Below are 17,742 nucleotides of genomic sequence, written 5' to 3'. Positions count from 1 at the left end.
TCAAAATTACCGCCTATGTGCGCTATAGATTATAGGTCATAGCAAAGCGAGAGCTCCACATCTTGCTTATTTGTTTTGATATTAGAGGTATGTGTACCTCCGCATTATACAGTGCTTTGAAATCAGTTGATGCAAAATACTTAGAACAATAGTAAAAAATGTGTGTAATTTACACTTATCATTTTCCATTTGATAAATGACCTTTGGAATAAGGAGATTAAAAAAAAAACTTTTTTTAATTGCAATTTTAATGCACTTCATGAAGAATAATTGATACAGTATGGCAATTTCTTTCCACAGACGGAATCAGCATCTCTTCTGCAATGGCATACAAACTATAATTAGTGTCTAATTAATAAAAATGCTTTGCCATTTCGATATCATTCATTGTCATAAGTACAAAGAAAGGATGTAAGATGAAAACAATACAGAACATGATATCATAATTGTATTTCAATTATATATTCATTTGGAGCAAGGTTCCTGATGAACATTAGAGCATTGAAGGTTATATACTTGATGGAGATAATTACACGTTAAGTCTAGTTCTTACAAGCAATTTGATTTAGGGGTATGAAGATGAACGAATATACAGTTGGAACATAGAGAAAACCAATAATTACATTTACATTGCTAGTAAAAATACTATGTGCATTTTCATGAAAACCGAGTGTACTATCACTAAAGGAATTTAAGAGGACAAGTAATGTTTTCTGTTCAGCTTGTCTCTCATTGAATCAGTGTTTGAGAAGTAGATTATGGCCTCAATTTGAGAAGCTACTAAATTAGCCAACTCAGCCCACAAATGCTGTAATCTAAGATTATACTAACTAAAATGCAATCAATGTTTTCCATAATTAAACAATTTAGCAAGTATTATCCTGAAATCTAAATACCTGTGGGCATTAAGCACAAAGTTCAGTAAATAGTTTTCTGCAGGAAGGAACTGAAACAGCGTCAAAAAAATTGAAACTGACAATAGTTTTTTTTTCATTTCAGTGTTAGGTATTTATTATTAAAACCGACAAGAAATATGATTGTAAGGCTTGTCAAGCCTATCAGCAGTAAGAGGACCATTTAAGTGTTTTGCAAGGACTCAGAACAATATAGTTGAAGGGCAAAAAATATGACCACAAGTTTTTTTCTCTTCCTTTGTATTTTCTTAGTAGTATGACATGTGTGACATATAATTGGTTTTATCAAATGCAGTGGTTTTTAGAGATCCTTTTGTTTGTTAAGTAACAGTAAGAAAGCTGCTCTTCATCTTCTGCATTTGCTTACACAGACACTTTGGCAGCATCCCATGGCTGTCTAGCTGGTTCACTGTCTGCCCGGTTCACTGTCTGCCCATCTTTAATTATTCATCAGGTGAAAACTAAGATAGCATGAAATTCAAGACATCTTTAATCATGTGCCTTTAAACAATGATGTAAGTGAACATGTTTAGTCCGATGCTGTCAGATTTAGCAGGCCTAAAAAGTTCACTTAGGTAACGATACAAGTAAAGAGTTATGCGGATCTTTCATTATGTTCAATTATTGAATGAATAAGTCAATGTTAGTGTTATTTTCTTATTGTGATGAGTTCTGCTGATCGTAGATACGAATCAAGGAGCTCATGTTTACACCTACTACAAAAAAAAACATTATTAGCTGTTATATTGAGATAAACTGATCCTATCCATACTTAAATCATCTCACTTGGCTCTCTACTACGCCATTGACTAATTTAATAATCTGCAAGTGGTTTGCAAGGGAATGTGAGTTTTATGGGTTACAGATGAGGGCATACAAGTTCAAAGAAAACTCTTGTTGCACTTATAATGATTCGAGTTATGTTTTTTTTATTAGAGGCAAGTTTAGTAACCCAAGGGTTTGCAGGAGAGTTATATATCTCAACTCTGATATCCATATGCATCTTGATGAGTCACCTCTTCAGTTAGCTTTCCTGCAAACTGCTGCATTCGAAAATTCATATTTTTGTGCAATTTGTATTTTTTTCTGCATAATATAATCACACACTAAATTAACACGTGCAGACTTGCATTTCCTAAGTCAAAGACATTTGTATTGGAAAATGGCTATGTACATTGGGTATGTGGGGGGTCACTGTACTAATCTATCTCATAAATTCACAATTCTCACAATGCATAATTAAAAAAATACTGTACATCACTTGTCATATAACAAAATAATACACTCCCAAAGGCATTCTATACCATACCTACCCTCCATATTGAGCAACTTGCATTTAAGGCCTAAAGCCTATCATAAATAATACCATGTACCATGATTCCAAAACACATTTTACCTACGCTTTATAAATATTTAAGTTAGAAAGAGAAATACAGATGAGAATGCTCCAATAAAAAAATATATAAAAAATGCTGCACCTCTATTCACATCTTTCATAATCACAAAAGTTCTTATGGAACCTTATGCACTTGATAATCTAATCCCTTTAACTTTGTTCACATATAGATCCTGTAGTTCCCATATAGATCCTGTATAGTTCAAATTGGCACTTTTAATTTGGTGTCTGACAGCCTGCAGACTTTCTATAAAACAGGTTACTAAAATACCCAATGTGGGAATCCTAAATGGAAGTAGAATGCATTATATAGAATACTATCTAGTGTACTATTCAGTATAAATAAACTATGGATTATTTTGTGGACCCAATCATTTTGCATGGTTTGCTGACCAGGTAAAACATGTGAACCTCAGCTGCATCATAAGGTTATAAATGAGGAAAAGTCCTTATGTACAAGCATTTTTGAGCTGTGATACATTTTTATAAGTAATTAAACTAGTTTTATAAAAGCACAAAACTGGACAATTGATATATAAAAAAAACACCAAAAAGAAAAGATCTGAGGGTCAAATGAAAAATAAATGTGAAATAACCTGTGAGCTTGCATTGTGTAGTCCAGAATATATTATGCCTCAAGCAAGACCATCACACGTGGAAGTACACACTTTGATTCTTGAAAAGCCTCCGGCACTTATGTTAACTAAAGACAACTGAATGACCTGCAAAGTCACAACCACTTGATATGTATCTGCCCTTCAGGTATGTTTTTTGTAGAGTCAAATGTTGTAAGTATTTGTGACTATTGCTAACACAAATGTTTTGACCTCATTAGGCCTAAAATAAGGGGCAAACATGAGTCATTTTACTGTGGACACATGAAAGTAACATAGTAACATAGTAACATAGTTCATAAGGTTGAAAAAAGACCAAAGTCCATCAAGTTCAACCTATATACATATTGTGTCCCTACTGTGTTGATCCAGAGGAAGGCAAAAAACCCTTATGAAGCAGATGCCAATTGCCCCATACCAGGGGGAAAATTCCTTCCCGACTCCAAATATGGCAATCAGAATAAATCCCTGGATCAACGTTCTGTCCCTATTCTGTCTAATATCGATAACTTGTAATATTATTGCTTTCAAGAAACACGTCCAGGCGCCTTTTGAACTCTTTTATTGAGTTTACCATCACCACTTCCTCTGGCAGAGAGTTCCATAATCTCACCGCTCTTACTGTAAAGAACCCCCGTCTGTGCTGGTGTAGAAACCTTCTTTCCTCCAGCCGTAGAGGATGTCCCCTTGTTATAGATACAGTCCTGGGTATAAATAGGTCCTGGGAGTGATCTCTGTACTGTCCCCTTATATATTTATACATAGTTATTAAGTCCCCCCTAAGCCATCTTTTTTCCAAACTAAATAACCCCAATTCTGATAATCTTTCTGGGTACTGTAGTCCTCCCATTCCCCTTATTACTCTGGTTGCCCGTCTTTGAACCCTCTCCAGCTCCACTATATCTTTCTTGTACACTGGTGCCCAGTACTGTACACAGTATTCCATGTGTGGTCTGACTAGTGACTTGTACAGGGGTAGAATTATTTCCTTGTCGTGGGCATCTATGCCCCTTTTGATGCACCCCATGATTTTATTTGCCTTAGCAGCAGCTGCCTGACACTGGTCGCTACAGGTAAATTTACTGTTAACTAAAACTCCTAAGTCCTTTTCCATGTCAGTCGTCCCCAGTGTTTTCCCATTTAATACATATTCCCAGCCTGGATTTTTCTTCCCCATGTGCATAACCTTACATTTATCTGTGTTGAACCTCATCTGCCACATCCCAGCCCAAGCCTCCAACCTATGCAGATCCATTTGTAATCGTGCGCTGTCCTCTATTGTGTTAACCACATTACAGAGCTTAGTATCGTCTGCAAAGATTGATACTTTACTATACAATCCCTCTACAAGGTCATTAATAAATATATTAAAAAGAATAGGACCCAAAACTGACCCCTGTGGTACCCCACTAGCAACAGTCACCCACTCAGAGTATGTACCATTAATAACCACCCTCTGTTTCCTATCACTGAGCCAGTTACTTACCCACATACACATATTCTCCCCCAGCCCAAGCATTCTCATTTTATGTACGAGCCTTTTATGTGGCACCGTATCAAATGCTTTGGAAAAATCAAGATATACGACATCCAGCGATTCACCCCGATCCAGTCTTGAGCTCACCTCCTCATAAAAGCTGATCAGGTTAGTTTGACAGGACCGATCCCTTGTAAACCCATGCTGATATGGAGTCATACACTTATTTTCATTGAGATACTCCAAAATAGCATCTCTTAGGAAACCCTCAAACAGTTTACACACAACAGAAGTTAAACTAACAGGCCTATAATTCCCCGGGTCACTTTTTGTCCCCTTTTTGAATATTGGCACAACATTTGCTATGCGCCAGTCCTGGGGAACAGACCCTGTCACTATAGAGTCCTTGAATATTAGAAATAGGGGTCTGTCTATTACATTACTTAACTCCCTTAGAACGCGGGGGTGAATGCCATCTGGACCTGGTGATTTGTCTATTTTGATTTTTTTTAGGCGGCACTGCACTTCTTCCTGCGTTAGACAGGCGACATGTACTGGGGCATTTATCTCATCCTGCTGTATATTACCTGGCATTTCATTTTCCTCTGTAAATACAGCAGAGAAGAATATATTTAATAGATTAGCTTTTTCCTGATCCCCGTCTATAACTTCTCCCTCATTACTTTTTAAGGGGCCAACGCTTTCATTGTTAACCTTTTTACTATTTATATAGTTAAAGAACATTTTGGGGTTTGTTTTACTCTCTTTGGCAATGAGTCTTTCTGTCTCCAATTTTGCTGCTTTTATCTGATTTTTACATATTTTATTTTTTTCCCGATAGCTTTTTAGTGCTTCCTCACTGCCTTCCTGTTTTAGTAGCTTAAATGCCTTTTTTTTGCCATTTATTGCCCCCTTTACATTTTTATTTATCCACATTGGTTTTCTCTTGTTCCTGACTCTTTTATTCCCATACGGTATGTACCTTTCACAGTGAGAATTTAAGATATTCTTAAAAATCTCCCATTGAGCGTCTGTACTCTTGTTTTTGAGGACATTTTCCCAATTTACAGTGTTAAGGGCTTCTCTTAGTTGATCAAACTTTGCCCTCCTAAAGTGCATAGTTCTTGTGGCTCCTCTAAGAGTTCCCTTATTGAAGGACAAGTTATAATGCATCATATTGTGATCACTATTTCCTAGATGTCCCCTGACCTGCACATTAGTTACTCTGTCAGGTCTGTTGGTTAATATTAAGTCCAGTAGGGCGCCCCCTCTGGTCGGGTCCTGTACCATTTGGGACAGATAATTATCCTTACTTATAGTCAGAAACCGGTTTCCTTTATGAGATTCACAGGTCTCGGTTTCCCAGTTTATGTCGGGATAGTTAAAGTCCCCCATAATAACCACCTCATTGTGATTAGCTGCCTTGTTTATTTGCTTTAATAATTGATCTTCTGCTGCTTCCATTATATTTGGTGGCTTATAGCAAACCCCGATCAGTATTTTATTATTTTTCTTTCCATATATTTCTACCCATAATGACTCCACATTATCATTTCCCTCACATATATTCTCCCGCAGTGTGGCCTTTAGGCTGGACTTTACATAAAGGCAAACTCCTCCCCCTTTTCGTTTTTTCCGATCCTTCCTGAATAGACTATAACCCTGTATGTTAACCGCCCAGTCATAGCTATCATCCAACCATGTCTCTGTTATACCCACTATGTCATAATTTTCTTCAGACATTATTAACTCCAGTTCGTCAGTTTTATTGGTCAGACTTCTGGCATTAGTAAGCATACAATTTAGAGGTGTATGGTTTTTTTCCCTATGAAGCCTATCCCTATTAACTATTCTAACCCCTCCCTCTGCTCCACCCCCAGGTACATTTATAAGCCCCAGCTCTCTATCTACACTATCTTCCCCTTCTATATTGTAGTTTCCCTCCCCCCCTTTCCCTAGTTTAAACACTCCTCCACCCTTCTGACCATCTTCTCCCCAAGCACAGCTGCACCCTCCCCATTGAGGTGCAGCCCGTCCCTACCGTAGAGCCTGTATCCGACAGAGAAGTCGGCCCAGTTCTCCATGAACCCAAACCCCTCCTTCCTACACCAGCTTCTGAGCCACTTGTTTAGCTCCCTAATCTCCCGCTGCCTCTCTGGTGTGGCACGTGGTACAGGTAATATTTCAGAAAATACTACCTTGGAGGTCCTTGCCTTAAGCTTGCTACCTAAGTCCCTGAAATCATTTTTAAGGACACTCCGCCTCCCTCTCACTTTGTCATTGGTGCCAATGTGCACCATGACTGCTGGGTCTTCTCCAGCCCCTCCCAGTAATCTGTCAACCCGATCCGCGATGTGCCGAACTCGAGCGCCAGGCAGACAACACACTGTTCGGCGATCCCGGTCTTTGTGACAGATCGCCCTGTCTGTCCCCCTAATAATTGAGTCCCCCACTACCAGCACCTGTCTGGCCTGCCCTGCGCTCCTCCTTCCCTCCTTACTGGAGCAGACACCCCTCTGGTGGTCAGAGGCAGTGACTTGCTGCAGTACTGCTAACTCTGAACTAACATCCCCCTCATCTGCCAACCGGGCAAACTTGTTGGGGTGTGCTAGATCAGGACTAGCCTCCCTGGCGCTTTTCCCCCTACCCCGCCTTCTAACTGTAACTCAGCTAGCTGCCTGACTGTCCTGTACCTCCATCCCACTATCCTCCCCCACCTCTACCTGCGAGAGAGCTTGCTCAGTGAGCAGCAGACTCCTCTCCAAGTTGTCAATAGATCTCAGTGTTGCCAGTTGCTCCTCTAGACTCAGGATTTGTGCTTCCAAATGAGCAACCCGCACACATCTCGCACAGCAATATGCACCCTCGAAGCGCTGCTCAAGGATTGCATACATTGAGCAAGATGTACACCTGACCGCATTGTCAAACATGGAGGACATCTTGGCAATGGGGATAGCTCCAATAACTGGCAAAAACAGACAGTAAGGCGCAAAATATATATAAATATATTATATGCAATCACAAGGATTTATCCTTTACCCTCCTTCTTGCTTTTTAACTCCTTCTTTGCTTGTAACTCCTCACTTAGAGATGTCACTTAGGAGATTCGCCCCAGCTCAGGATTCGCTTGTGTGTCCAAGCTAAATGCAACTGCAAAAGCCAAGCAGAACTCACAGAGAAGGTTACTTAATTAGCAACACACCTGAAATAGCCCTTACCCTTTTTTATTTTGCTTTTTTCAACAAAACTTTACACTGAACACAACACAAACAAACACAGTGCTCCCCCTTGCAATAGTAATGAATATACTCTCCTTCTTTGCTTGTAACTCCTCACTTAGAGATGTCACTTAGGAGATTCGCCCCAGCTCAGGATTCGCTTGTGTGTCCAAGCTAAATGCAACTGCAAAAGCCAAGCAGAACAGCAGTGTTTTAAGTTTACAACTACTTTTTACTAGTTTTGTATTTTGACCTGGGAATGGATTTTCAACTGTGAGTAGTTAGTTTAAAAATATATATCAAAATCCATAAATTCTTTAAATTGTCACCAAGTACCAAACATTGTACATATAATTTGTAACTAGTTACTATCTGTATGTCAATTTGCAGTATGTAATTTTAGATTTTAGGAATCTGAATGTTCAATTCTTGAGCAGAGAAACATATGATAATATATTAGATCAAGTTAATGATTCCAAAAGCAAATCTTGAAAATGCAATGTATTATTTGGCATCCCATTATGCCATTTATTTTTTTTGTTATACTTTTTTTTCTCTGTGGGTCAAATACTCTCAGTTAAATGGCTTAATAAAACGATAAAATACAAAGTGTATTAGAAAAAAACATAATTTCTCTAAATATGTAACACCACATGAATTGTTGTAGTCCTCAGATATTCGGAATAGCCATAGTAAATTACATGCTGTTCAGATTACTCCCCTCCCATAAAGCTTTTTTATAGGTTGCTAAAATGTATAAGCATGTGAAATTCTGTACTGTCCTATGGCAAGCCTACCAAGAGATAAAGTATGTGCTGCTTAATAATAAGGGCTTCACTATTTTGACCTAATTCTTAATGAAAAATATTGTATGCTGGTAAATATTTTCCCTCAGTAATGGAAACTGTTTACTGCCTCAGAGAACCAATTTAGTGGCTTTTTCCTTTTAGAAACTGACATTTACCTTGCTATGACATTTTTTTCACAAAGGCTATAAACAGTTACATATTGTTGAAAGAATGTGTAGTTTTTTTTTGTACGTTTATTCATGAAACATATTTGTTTATTGTTGTACAATAACATTGCATCTGAAATAGTGTCCTATTGGTCCATAAATCCTGACTTAAATTGTCCTTAACCTATAATATCAGGGGCCTTTTCACTATATACGGTCCTCAAACACCATATCATTAAAAAGTGTAAGTGAAAATAATTGTTAATATGTCTAAAAACAGAATCAAAAGTAGCAGATATATTATTAGGAAAAGTCTCTTTTTTCTATAATTGGAGTATAAAACAAAGTCTGTTAGTGCTCCTCTTTTAATTTAAACACAAAAATGTGTTAGTACATATTATAGAGTGACAGATGGTAGCATTGGATTCATGCATTGGTAAACAGCATGCTGCCTTGTTAATTTGCCTAAATAATGTGATCAAATAAAAATTAGACTGTCTCATTCACTAAATTATGTTGAATTGAATGGGAATAGTGTCGAACGAGTTGCTTTAAATAACGGTAGTTGGCTGCTTAATAGAAACCAAAAGGCCAGAATTCAGGGTTGTTTAAGTAAAAAATCAATGAAGGCTTTCTTTCTTGGAATAATTAGTAATTACTTAATAAATCTTGCTATAATTGGATTCCACTGAACATCTCCATGAAATGTGCAAGGTGTATACTTAATGCCATTTGATTACGTTAAATTTCACCAGGCAGTACAAAAATAAAATAATAATAATTACAGAGGACAATTTGCGCTGTTCAGCATTTCATAAATGTTGTGTTCGGTTTGAATGAAGGCAGATTAATTTGTATTAATCATTACATTTTTGACAAGCACTGTTAATTCTACTAAGCAATCAAAAAATGGCATTATTTGTCAGACATGGACATACTGTAGTGTCATACAGATTAGTTATGTACATATTTATGCTAAATGAAGTGTATTGGCATTACCTGTCCATTAATTGACTTTAAAAGCTGCATTTCCAAAGCTAAAACGTCTTGTCCCCTTGATGGTCCAGTTTTCACCCCAGTTTTGGCTGCTTCATATCCAAAGTTAATACGTTTCAGGAATGTTCTTATTAAAATTAATGGAAGTGCTTTATGTGCATACGCATGTGAGGCTCCATAAGAGCTCCTGGAACGCTCATGCAGCACTGACAGACGGTGAGCATACTGAACATGCATGGTGGCAAGCGGATTTGTTTTGCTGAATAAATCTTCTTCAGTCAAAGTGCTAAAATAAAAATAGGCAAATGCAATGGGGGGGTCCAGCAAAGTCCCTCTATGCATTTTTTTAGTTGGAGAAATTGATAATTTAAAGGGGACACTCAACAAACATATGCATTCAAATTGAAATAGCGGTATAAGAATATTTCCTATTTAATTATTTTGTGTGATCCACTATGAAAATAAAGCGAACATGCATATGTTCTATGTCTTACAGGTCTAGAAAAGATTGGAAGAGATTCCAGCTATGAACAAGAAGGCAAAGTCCAGTTTGTAATAGATGCAGTGTATTCGATGGCCCATGCTCTTAATAACATGCACAGAGATTTATGCCCAGGATATGTAGGACTTTGTCCAAGAATGAAGTCAGTCGATGGGAAAGAACTTCTCAGTTACATTCGGTCTGTACATTTTAACGGTAAGTTGAAATGCTACTATACAATTAATATTCAAATACACTTTTTCTCTTTTGAAAACAAAGTTTACAGACTCATCGGATTTGTTAAACTGTGTTTTTCATCTATCTCCTCTGTAAGGTATATTGCCAGATATAATATAAAATAATTTATTTACGATAATTTAGCTACCTATTAACGCCACTAAATGTGCTATTCCCCATATACTCTTGAAATTACATTATTTAAACATTATTAAAACACACAGAAGAAAGCCCTGTGCTCAAACTCCCATCACTCTTGGGCTGCAGCCACAGCCAGCAAGGTCAATGGAGCCCAGCTCACTAATCAGTGTGATTAGTAAAAAAAATAATAATAAAAAATAAATAAAAAAAAATGTTTTTAAAAAAATTAAACAAATATGGTAACATGTAAAAATAATTCCCCACTGTCACCAAAAAAAGAAAAAAGTGCACATACATATATATATATATATATATATATATATATATATAAAGCACTTTCAAAAGATGGTCAGTACTCCAGGTCTTTAAATTAACAATTTCTCTTTATTCAAAGTCAAGTCTAGCACCAGGCTTGGAAAATTTGGAATGGTATGCAATGGACTTTGTGAGTAAATATATATATATATATATATATATATATATATATATATATATGTGTGTGTGTTTTTTATGAGCAAGTCCTACAATTCACGCTATATTTTCACAAAAATTCCCGCATCGAAAAATGATTTGATGGGGTAAATTGAATTGGCCGGCTTCAAAGATGCCCCAAATATGGGACGTGGGCACAGACTGACCAGATGTCTAAATGGCAAAAAAACCCCACACCTCACAAAGGGGGCCTTTTATCTCCCAAATAACCCTACAAACCCATGCATGTGGGATATCACTAAGCTCAGGAGATGTTACTGAACACATATTGGGGTGTTGTTTGACAGGGACATATATATAGCTATAAATATATACCTGAAGTACAACATGTGTGAAAAAAAAAAAAAAAAAATTACTACCATAAAGTTTGACAAAGGCTGGTGGTAAAATTAGTGCATGGGAAGGGTTAAAATACCAGCATTTCAAATATCTTGGGGCATCTAGTTTTCAAAAATATATGGCTTGATGGGGTAAATTGCATTGGCCGGCTTCAAATATACCCGAAATGCTACTGGTACTTATTGCCCCATAGCGTGCAGAAAAAAGCAAAAAAACATAAAAAAATTGGGTATTTTTAAACTCAGAACAAAGACTAGAATCTATTTAGCAGTTTTTTTCATTTGTTTTTTGCAGTAAAAAGTGAGAAAAAGTCATTTTTTTACAAAAAAAATCACCATATTTTATCATTTTTTTTTAATAGTAAATTAGATGATATGATACAAATAATGGTATTTAACAAAAGCCCTGTTTGTCCTGAAAAAAAAAAAAATATAATATGTGTGGGTGCACAAAATGAGAAAGAAGAAAATTACAGCTAAACAGCAACACTGAAAAAGGTTAAAAGAGCCATTGTCCCAAAATGTACTACGAGTAAGAAACAGTCTTGTCATTAATGGGTTAAACATAGGCATTTTGCATGGCAGTATCTTTATTATTATTATATTTTATTCATATAGTGGCCACTATTTACACTGCTTTTTTTAGTAGATATGTTCAAAGGGTATGACAAAACTAGAATTGACTAAGACGAACCATTACATTAGGTAAAGAAGGCCCTTCTCTCAAGAGCTAAATAAGACAGAACTTCAGTTACTAAAGAATGTATGCTCCATTTCACATGCAGAGAAAGCATGATAGACTTTAACACGCATTAAATAAAAATACTATTTTGTGGGATGCATTTGTACTTTTAACTGTTACTTTTTGATCCCTTTATTTCTTCTTCAGACTATCTATTTTAAACAAATAATGGCAGTATGGTAGTTTAATACTTGTATTTGTAGACCAATAAGAAATCCATTACCTTACAGACTGATGCTATGTTTATCCCTTTAGAAAGAGTTAATGAAGAACCACCAAGCTGAGTAGGTTCATTAGAAGAATATTGCCTTGAAGTTTTTTATGAGAGTTAATCTCTTTAAGGCTAGGGATGTAATTCTAAAAATACTTTAATAATAAGGTTTAAATATATAACCATTAAAATCCTTTATTTAAAATTTCAACGGTTTAAAAGGACAATGTAGTCAATTAGCAAAATGTATTAGTCAAACATGTTAGATTTTTTGTGATGATATACGGTATTTCAGTTTTTTGTGTGTCACCAAAGGAAAAGCTTAAGGTCGTGCCAGGTCTCATGGTGAAGTCAAGCATAATCTGTCCGTTGATTAATTGGATTTTATATATTAAACTTGTAAAACTGTTTGTCAGCTATGCTAGTGCAGCTCTTTGTGCTATGAACTGGAATGTAAACGTTTAAAATTAGAGTGTTGATAAGAGAAAACCTTAGGCGTTCAGAAAGGCTAATTGTTGTGAAAATAATGCCTTCACTTATGGGTGAGAAAAGAGAAAGTGAACACTTCAATATTTAACATACAGTTCACAGTTGGAGTTTAGCTACCTCCTTGACTTTTAATCTGAGCACTATATCCTAGCAAGTAAATTTGCAGTGCAAGCAACATTTTTAATACAGCAATAATAACTACTTGACCATGTAGCAAAAGACCCATAAATTACAAAAAAAAGGTTTTTGTATCCTTTGGGGCATAAATGAGATTGCTATTAAAAAGCTCACAACTCACATTTTGTATTCTAGTATGCATAATAAATATATGTGATAATTATATATATATATATATATATATATATATATATATATATATATATATATATCTCAAAACCTGCAAAGATACACAAAAAGGATATACATTTAGATTTCTGAATATACATATAATACTTTGTGTGTATCTGTCTGTGTGTATGATAGGAATACATTTTTTTCAATCTGCGCATGCGTGCACAGAACCCAGGTAGCCATATTGGTAATCCCCTGGAACTGGCATTGGCAGCATTATAACTTTTTATATTTACATAGAACAGTGGGTAATTCCCATGTATTGTAGGCAAAACCTGTAGATGATTAAATAGAGTGCATGGGTCACATTACAAATTTCGATTATATCTCAGTACATGAACAGGTGAACCGCTTGCATATATTTGAACCATAACTGCCGGTCCTTGGTTTAAGTCAGTTGTCCTGTGATAGGTATTGTAGTTATGAGCCAAGACACTGCAAATACTTTGTTTGCCCTGTGTGCCTTAATGTTTGGTTGAGTAGACTTGAATCTATCACGAATGCTGATGCAATGCAATGCAATTATTGTAATGTTTGGGGTTTAGTGGTTCTTTGGGTTTTGTGTCCATTAGGCCACCTAGAGTCATCAAATAGTATCAAGTTCAAATGTATTAATACCCGTATTTGCTTGAATATAAGACAAGGTTTTTTTCAGAGCAAATGCTCTAAAAAATAACCCTCCTCTAACATTTGAGGTTGCCTTATAATCTGACCTCAAATAGAAGTCTGACGATAAGACTAAGATTCACCACTGCTGCTTTTAACTATGGTTGGAGGTTAGTCTAACACAGGGGTAGGCAATCTGCGGCTCTCCTGATGTTGTGGACTACATCTCCCATAATGCTCTTACAGTCATACTGCTGGCAAAGCATCACGGGAAATGTAGTTCACAACATCTGGAGAGCCGACGGTTGCCTACCCCTGGTCTAACAGATCACCATTCTTACCTATAGGGCTAGTAATGGCCATTCCCTTTTGCATAGCGATAGCGTGAAGTCTGTTGCGCTGTGACTACTTTCCCCAATACTGGCAAGTCCTTTAGATCTCTCCTACAAAACATTTAACCTGAGCTGATAAATTATTCTATTCCCAAAGGATTAGACTGTATATTGAAAGTGTAAATGTAATTGGGCTACCTATCTACAGTTGAAGTTGTATGAGAAAACCCTTATTTACAGATTTCATGCTAAATGTGCTATATTTTACATACTGATAATTAGTATTATTATGTTTGAGAAGTCATTTAACACGTTAATTTACAGAACAGTGAAACTTGTTACACCAATATTAAATGTGGCCATCATTTTACAGTAACTCTTAATACATCTTATATAGATAAATGATAATAAAATAACTATCTATACATATCTGTGTAGGGCTTTAGACATGACTGGTCATGAGGGCACCCCTTTTTCCCTCACCTTAAATGACGAGACACACACAATAAACTCAAATGACAAAAATGTATTACAAGTCAGTTATGGTCAATTTTTGTCCATGGTGCAGTACATCTTGTTTCTCCACTCTGACACTACCAACGATATCACAGTTGGATAACGACATGTAACTAAAACATTTATGTATTTCCCACATCATTACCATGCGTTAGCAATCTAGCAAACGCATTGCGCTTTTACAAACCATTCCACCACACGGAAATATAACCACTTTAAATGATATTAAACCAACACAGGCTGGATAGGCATATCAACTGCATCCCTTCTGTGACTTCTGGCACATATGGGACATGCAGAGCAGCCCATATCCATGAACTAGAATTACAAGGGCATAAGCCCAAGGAGTGCTTTGCACCACCTATAGGTGTTTAACCCTTGCACCATGCCATCATAGCCATCCACACTGATATAAGAAACAAACACAAAAAGGAAAAGGTAGGAGGGAAAATCCATTTCACACAATGGGGCAGCACTCTGAGAGCTCACCTCATATACCCCTCTAGTTACTATGGGCTGTCCCCAAAGGGCCAACCACTCAACCACAAACTGGTGTCCTGCTGTCAATCTCTTTATTGATTGAAAGCCCCATCAAGACGTGGAGGATTGCCTGGAATTCCCTCATTCATGTGGCCCCCTATGCAAATTCCTTTACCTCCAGGACTGTTGGTGTACATGTACATGTGTCCATGGGCTTCAATGAGAGCTCAACACATTGTCTTACAGCTTGCCTCCACACATATCATGAACCATACACACAATTGCTTTTGTGCTAAAATCTGCCCACTGGAAAATGTTATTCTGCACAGTAAATGGAAAGTGATTAAAAGAGTTGGCACACATTTGTCTTGTCAAATATCTTTTTATATTTAGATTAGCATAGAGACCATAGATGATCTAAATAAAAGGAGTGGGAGCCAGCAAAAAAAGTATCTTATATCCTAAATGTCATATATCGCTTAATTTTGAAAAACTTTTAGCTAGTAGTTATGGGTTCAATTTATAACAGATTGAAGGCATTTTTGGAAACCTTTCTAATATTAGCATATTCCTTTCTTGTATTGGCTTTGAAATGTCAAAAAATTAGTGAAACTTGGCAGATGCAATGTTGTTCAATACGGATAAATTTTCTGAATTTTAAACCATTCCTATTTTTTGGTATCATTCCTGCACTACTCTGCATTAGTAACTAAGTGTTAACCTTTTCTTCTACCAAAACCTAAAATATATATAGAATCCATGAAAGCCTAGATGTCAGACATGCAGAGACAAATAACATATTATTTAGCCTACATTGTGAGAAATAGATCATGAGCTCTCCATTATCATCCCTAAAGCATATATTTTTTTATTCATGGACCTTTTTGCAATAATGGTATTTGTAAACCATTTGTTGCGTTATGCAATTACTTAAAGATGTATTTTTATTTAAATTATTCTAAGATGTCTTTCAGTTTGCTGTAAAATAGTTTATGTTGTTCTAAAACATTTTCTGAACAAGAGTGAGAGCTTATTTTCTTCATTTATTTTCCATATTTCCTGGAACATTTATTTCTCCTCTTTTCAAAAAAATGGTTTCATGACCAATGTTCTCTGAATGTTTCTAATTCAAGGAAACAGAGCATATGGTACATAAATAAGAAAAAATAGGGATTTGGCCAGATTGTAGCTATATTTCAGTTTACATTAACAGAATGAGTATAGAAATGCCTAATGGTAGTAATTGCCATGTTCATGTAAATACATAGTTACATAGCTACATAGGCCACTGTGGCGGCTGGTCGGTAATTCCAATTGGGGTTCACAATATATACATTTTGAAAATTAAATGTACATTTATGACGTAATGTACAGGTTAAAATACATTTCCCTAAATTAACCCTAAAGACCCCATCAACCGTAACTGCCCCTAAATTAACCCTAAACACCCCATCAACCATAACTGCCACTAAATAAACCCTAAAGACCCCATAAACCATAACCGCCCCTTAATTAACCCTAAAGACCCCATTAACCGTTACTGCCCCTAAATTAACCCTAAACACCTCATCAACCATAACTGCCCCTAAATTAACCCTAAACGCCCCATCAACCATAACTGTCCCTACATTAACCCTAAAGACCCCATCAACCATAACTGCCCCTAAATTAACCCTAAACACCCCATTAACCATAACTGTATGTACATTTTAGCGTGGTAGCATTGAGCCAAATAGGGTCTTTCTTTCTATTGCACGTGCGATAGGCATAGGCAGGCTACATCAGGGGACAGGAGCCTTCATAGCACGTGAACCCCAAAGCACAAAAGGAAAAAAAATATGCAAAATTCGCATAGTTTGCACAAACGTTGCGGTAGATCCCAGTGCCTTTCTTTGCAATGGAAAAAATAATAATTTCCTTATTGCTACGAGTGTAGCTTTAAATTTGAAGGCAAGTTAAAGTTATAACCATGAGATATCACAGAGGGGTTAAAAGCTCAAAAACAGTTGTTTCATATGGTAAACCTTGCCATTCCAATGTAAGGCTTGTCTTTTTAGGTTTTCAAAAAGACAATTTTCTATGTTCATCGATAATACATGTGAGGTTTATATAGGTCCAAACCAATACACTGTTGACTAGTAGAAATAGAAACATCTCAAACTCTGTAACTAAAACATACAGTATAATATAAATTATATATATATATATATATATATATATATATATATATATATACATGCCTTTTGAGGCACTTCTTATGATCATTCTAATCATCAATATATATTCATTACAGAGTTTATTATTGAGCAGACTGCAGTTTTTAATGGTAGCACCCTAGGTAAACAGGCCGTCCTAAGGAAACAATTTCTATTATAGTAGTATATCCACTGATGGCTGAACTGTCAGGTAAAGGAATGTACCACTCTAGACCAAAAGGTTTCTCTTTGGGTTTCAACCAGCCGCGGGACTTGCCGATGATCTACCTGGTCCCTCAGGATATACTAAAACCCAGACAGGGTAGAACAAAGTCAGACAAGCCAGGTTCAGGAATGGAAAGATACGGAATGTTAGGAATCAGGCCAAAGTCCCCATCGTAAGCAATTAGGCAAAAATTCAGGAACTAGTTGTGGTCATAATTGAAGAAGTCAGGAACGCTAATACAGCGAATCAGGTCACAACAGGAGATCTAAACCATGAGACACTGCAGCTAGACCACACAAGGCCAATGTGGATAAGAGGGGGTCAGCATTTTATAG

General features: G+C 36.5%; 1 protein-coding gene across 1 annotated transcript in view; it reads left to right on the top strand.

Moving 5' to 3' along the window:
* The window catches only part of LOC149302832 (metabotropic glutamate receptor 8-like), a 300,096-nt gene that overhangs the window by 171,908 nt on the left and 110,446 nt on the right, over positions 1-17,742 (top strand). The window contains exon 5 of the mRNA XM_089481946.1: positions 10,067-10,267. Within this exon, the coding sequence (XP_089338072.1) occupies positions 10,067-10,267 (201 nt within the window). The remainder of the gene's footprint in view (positions 1-10,066; positions 10,268-17,742) is intronic.

This window comes from Sceloporus occidentalis, unplaced genomic scaffold, assembly GCF_023333645.1.
Source record: "Sceloporus occidentalis isolate IW3139 unplaced genomic scaffold, rSceOcc1.0.p SCAF_17, whole genome shotgun sequence".
Taxonomy (NCBI): domain Eukaryota; kingdom Metazoa; phylum Chordata; class Lepidosauria; order Squamata; family Phrynosomatidae; genus Sceloporus; species Sceloporus occidentalis.
Note: the sequence above shows the minus strand (reverse complement) of the source record. Positions and strands in the feature narration are given on the sequence as shown.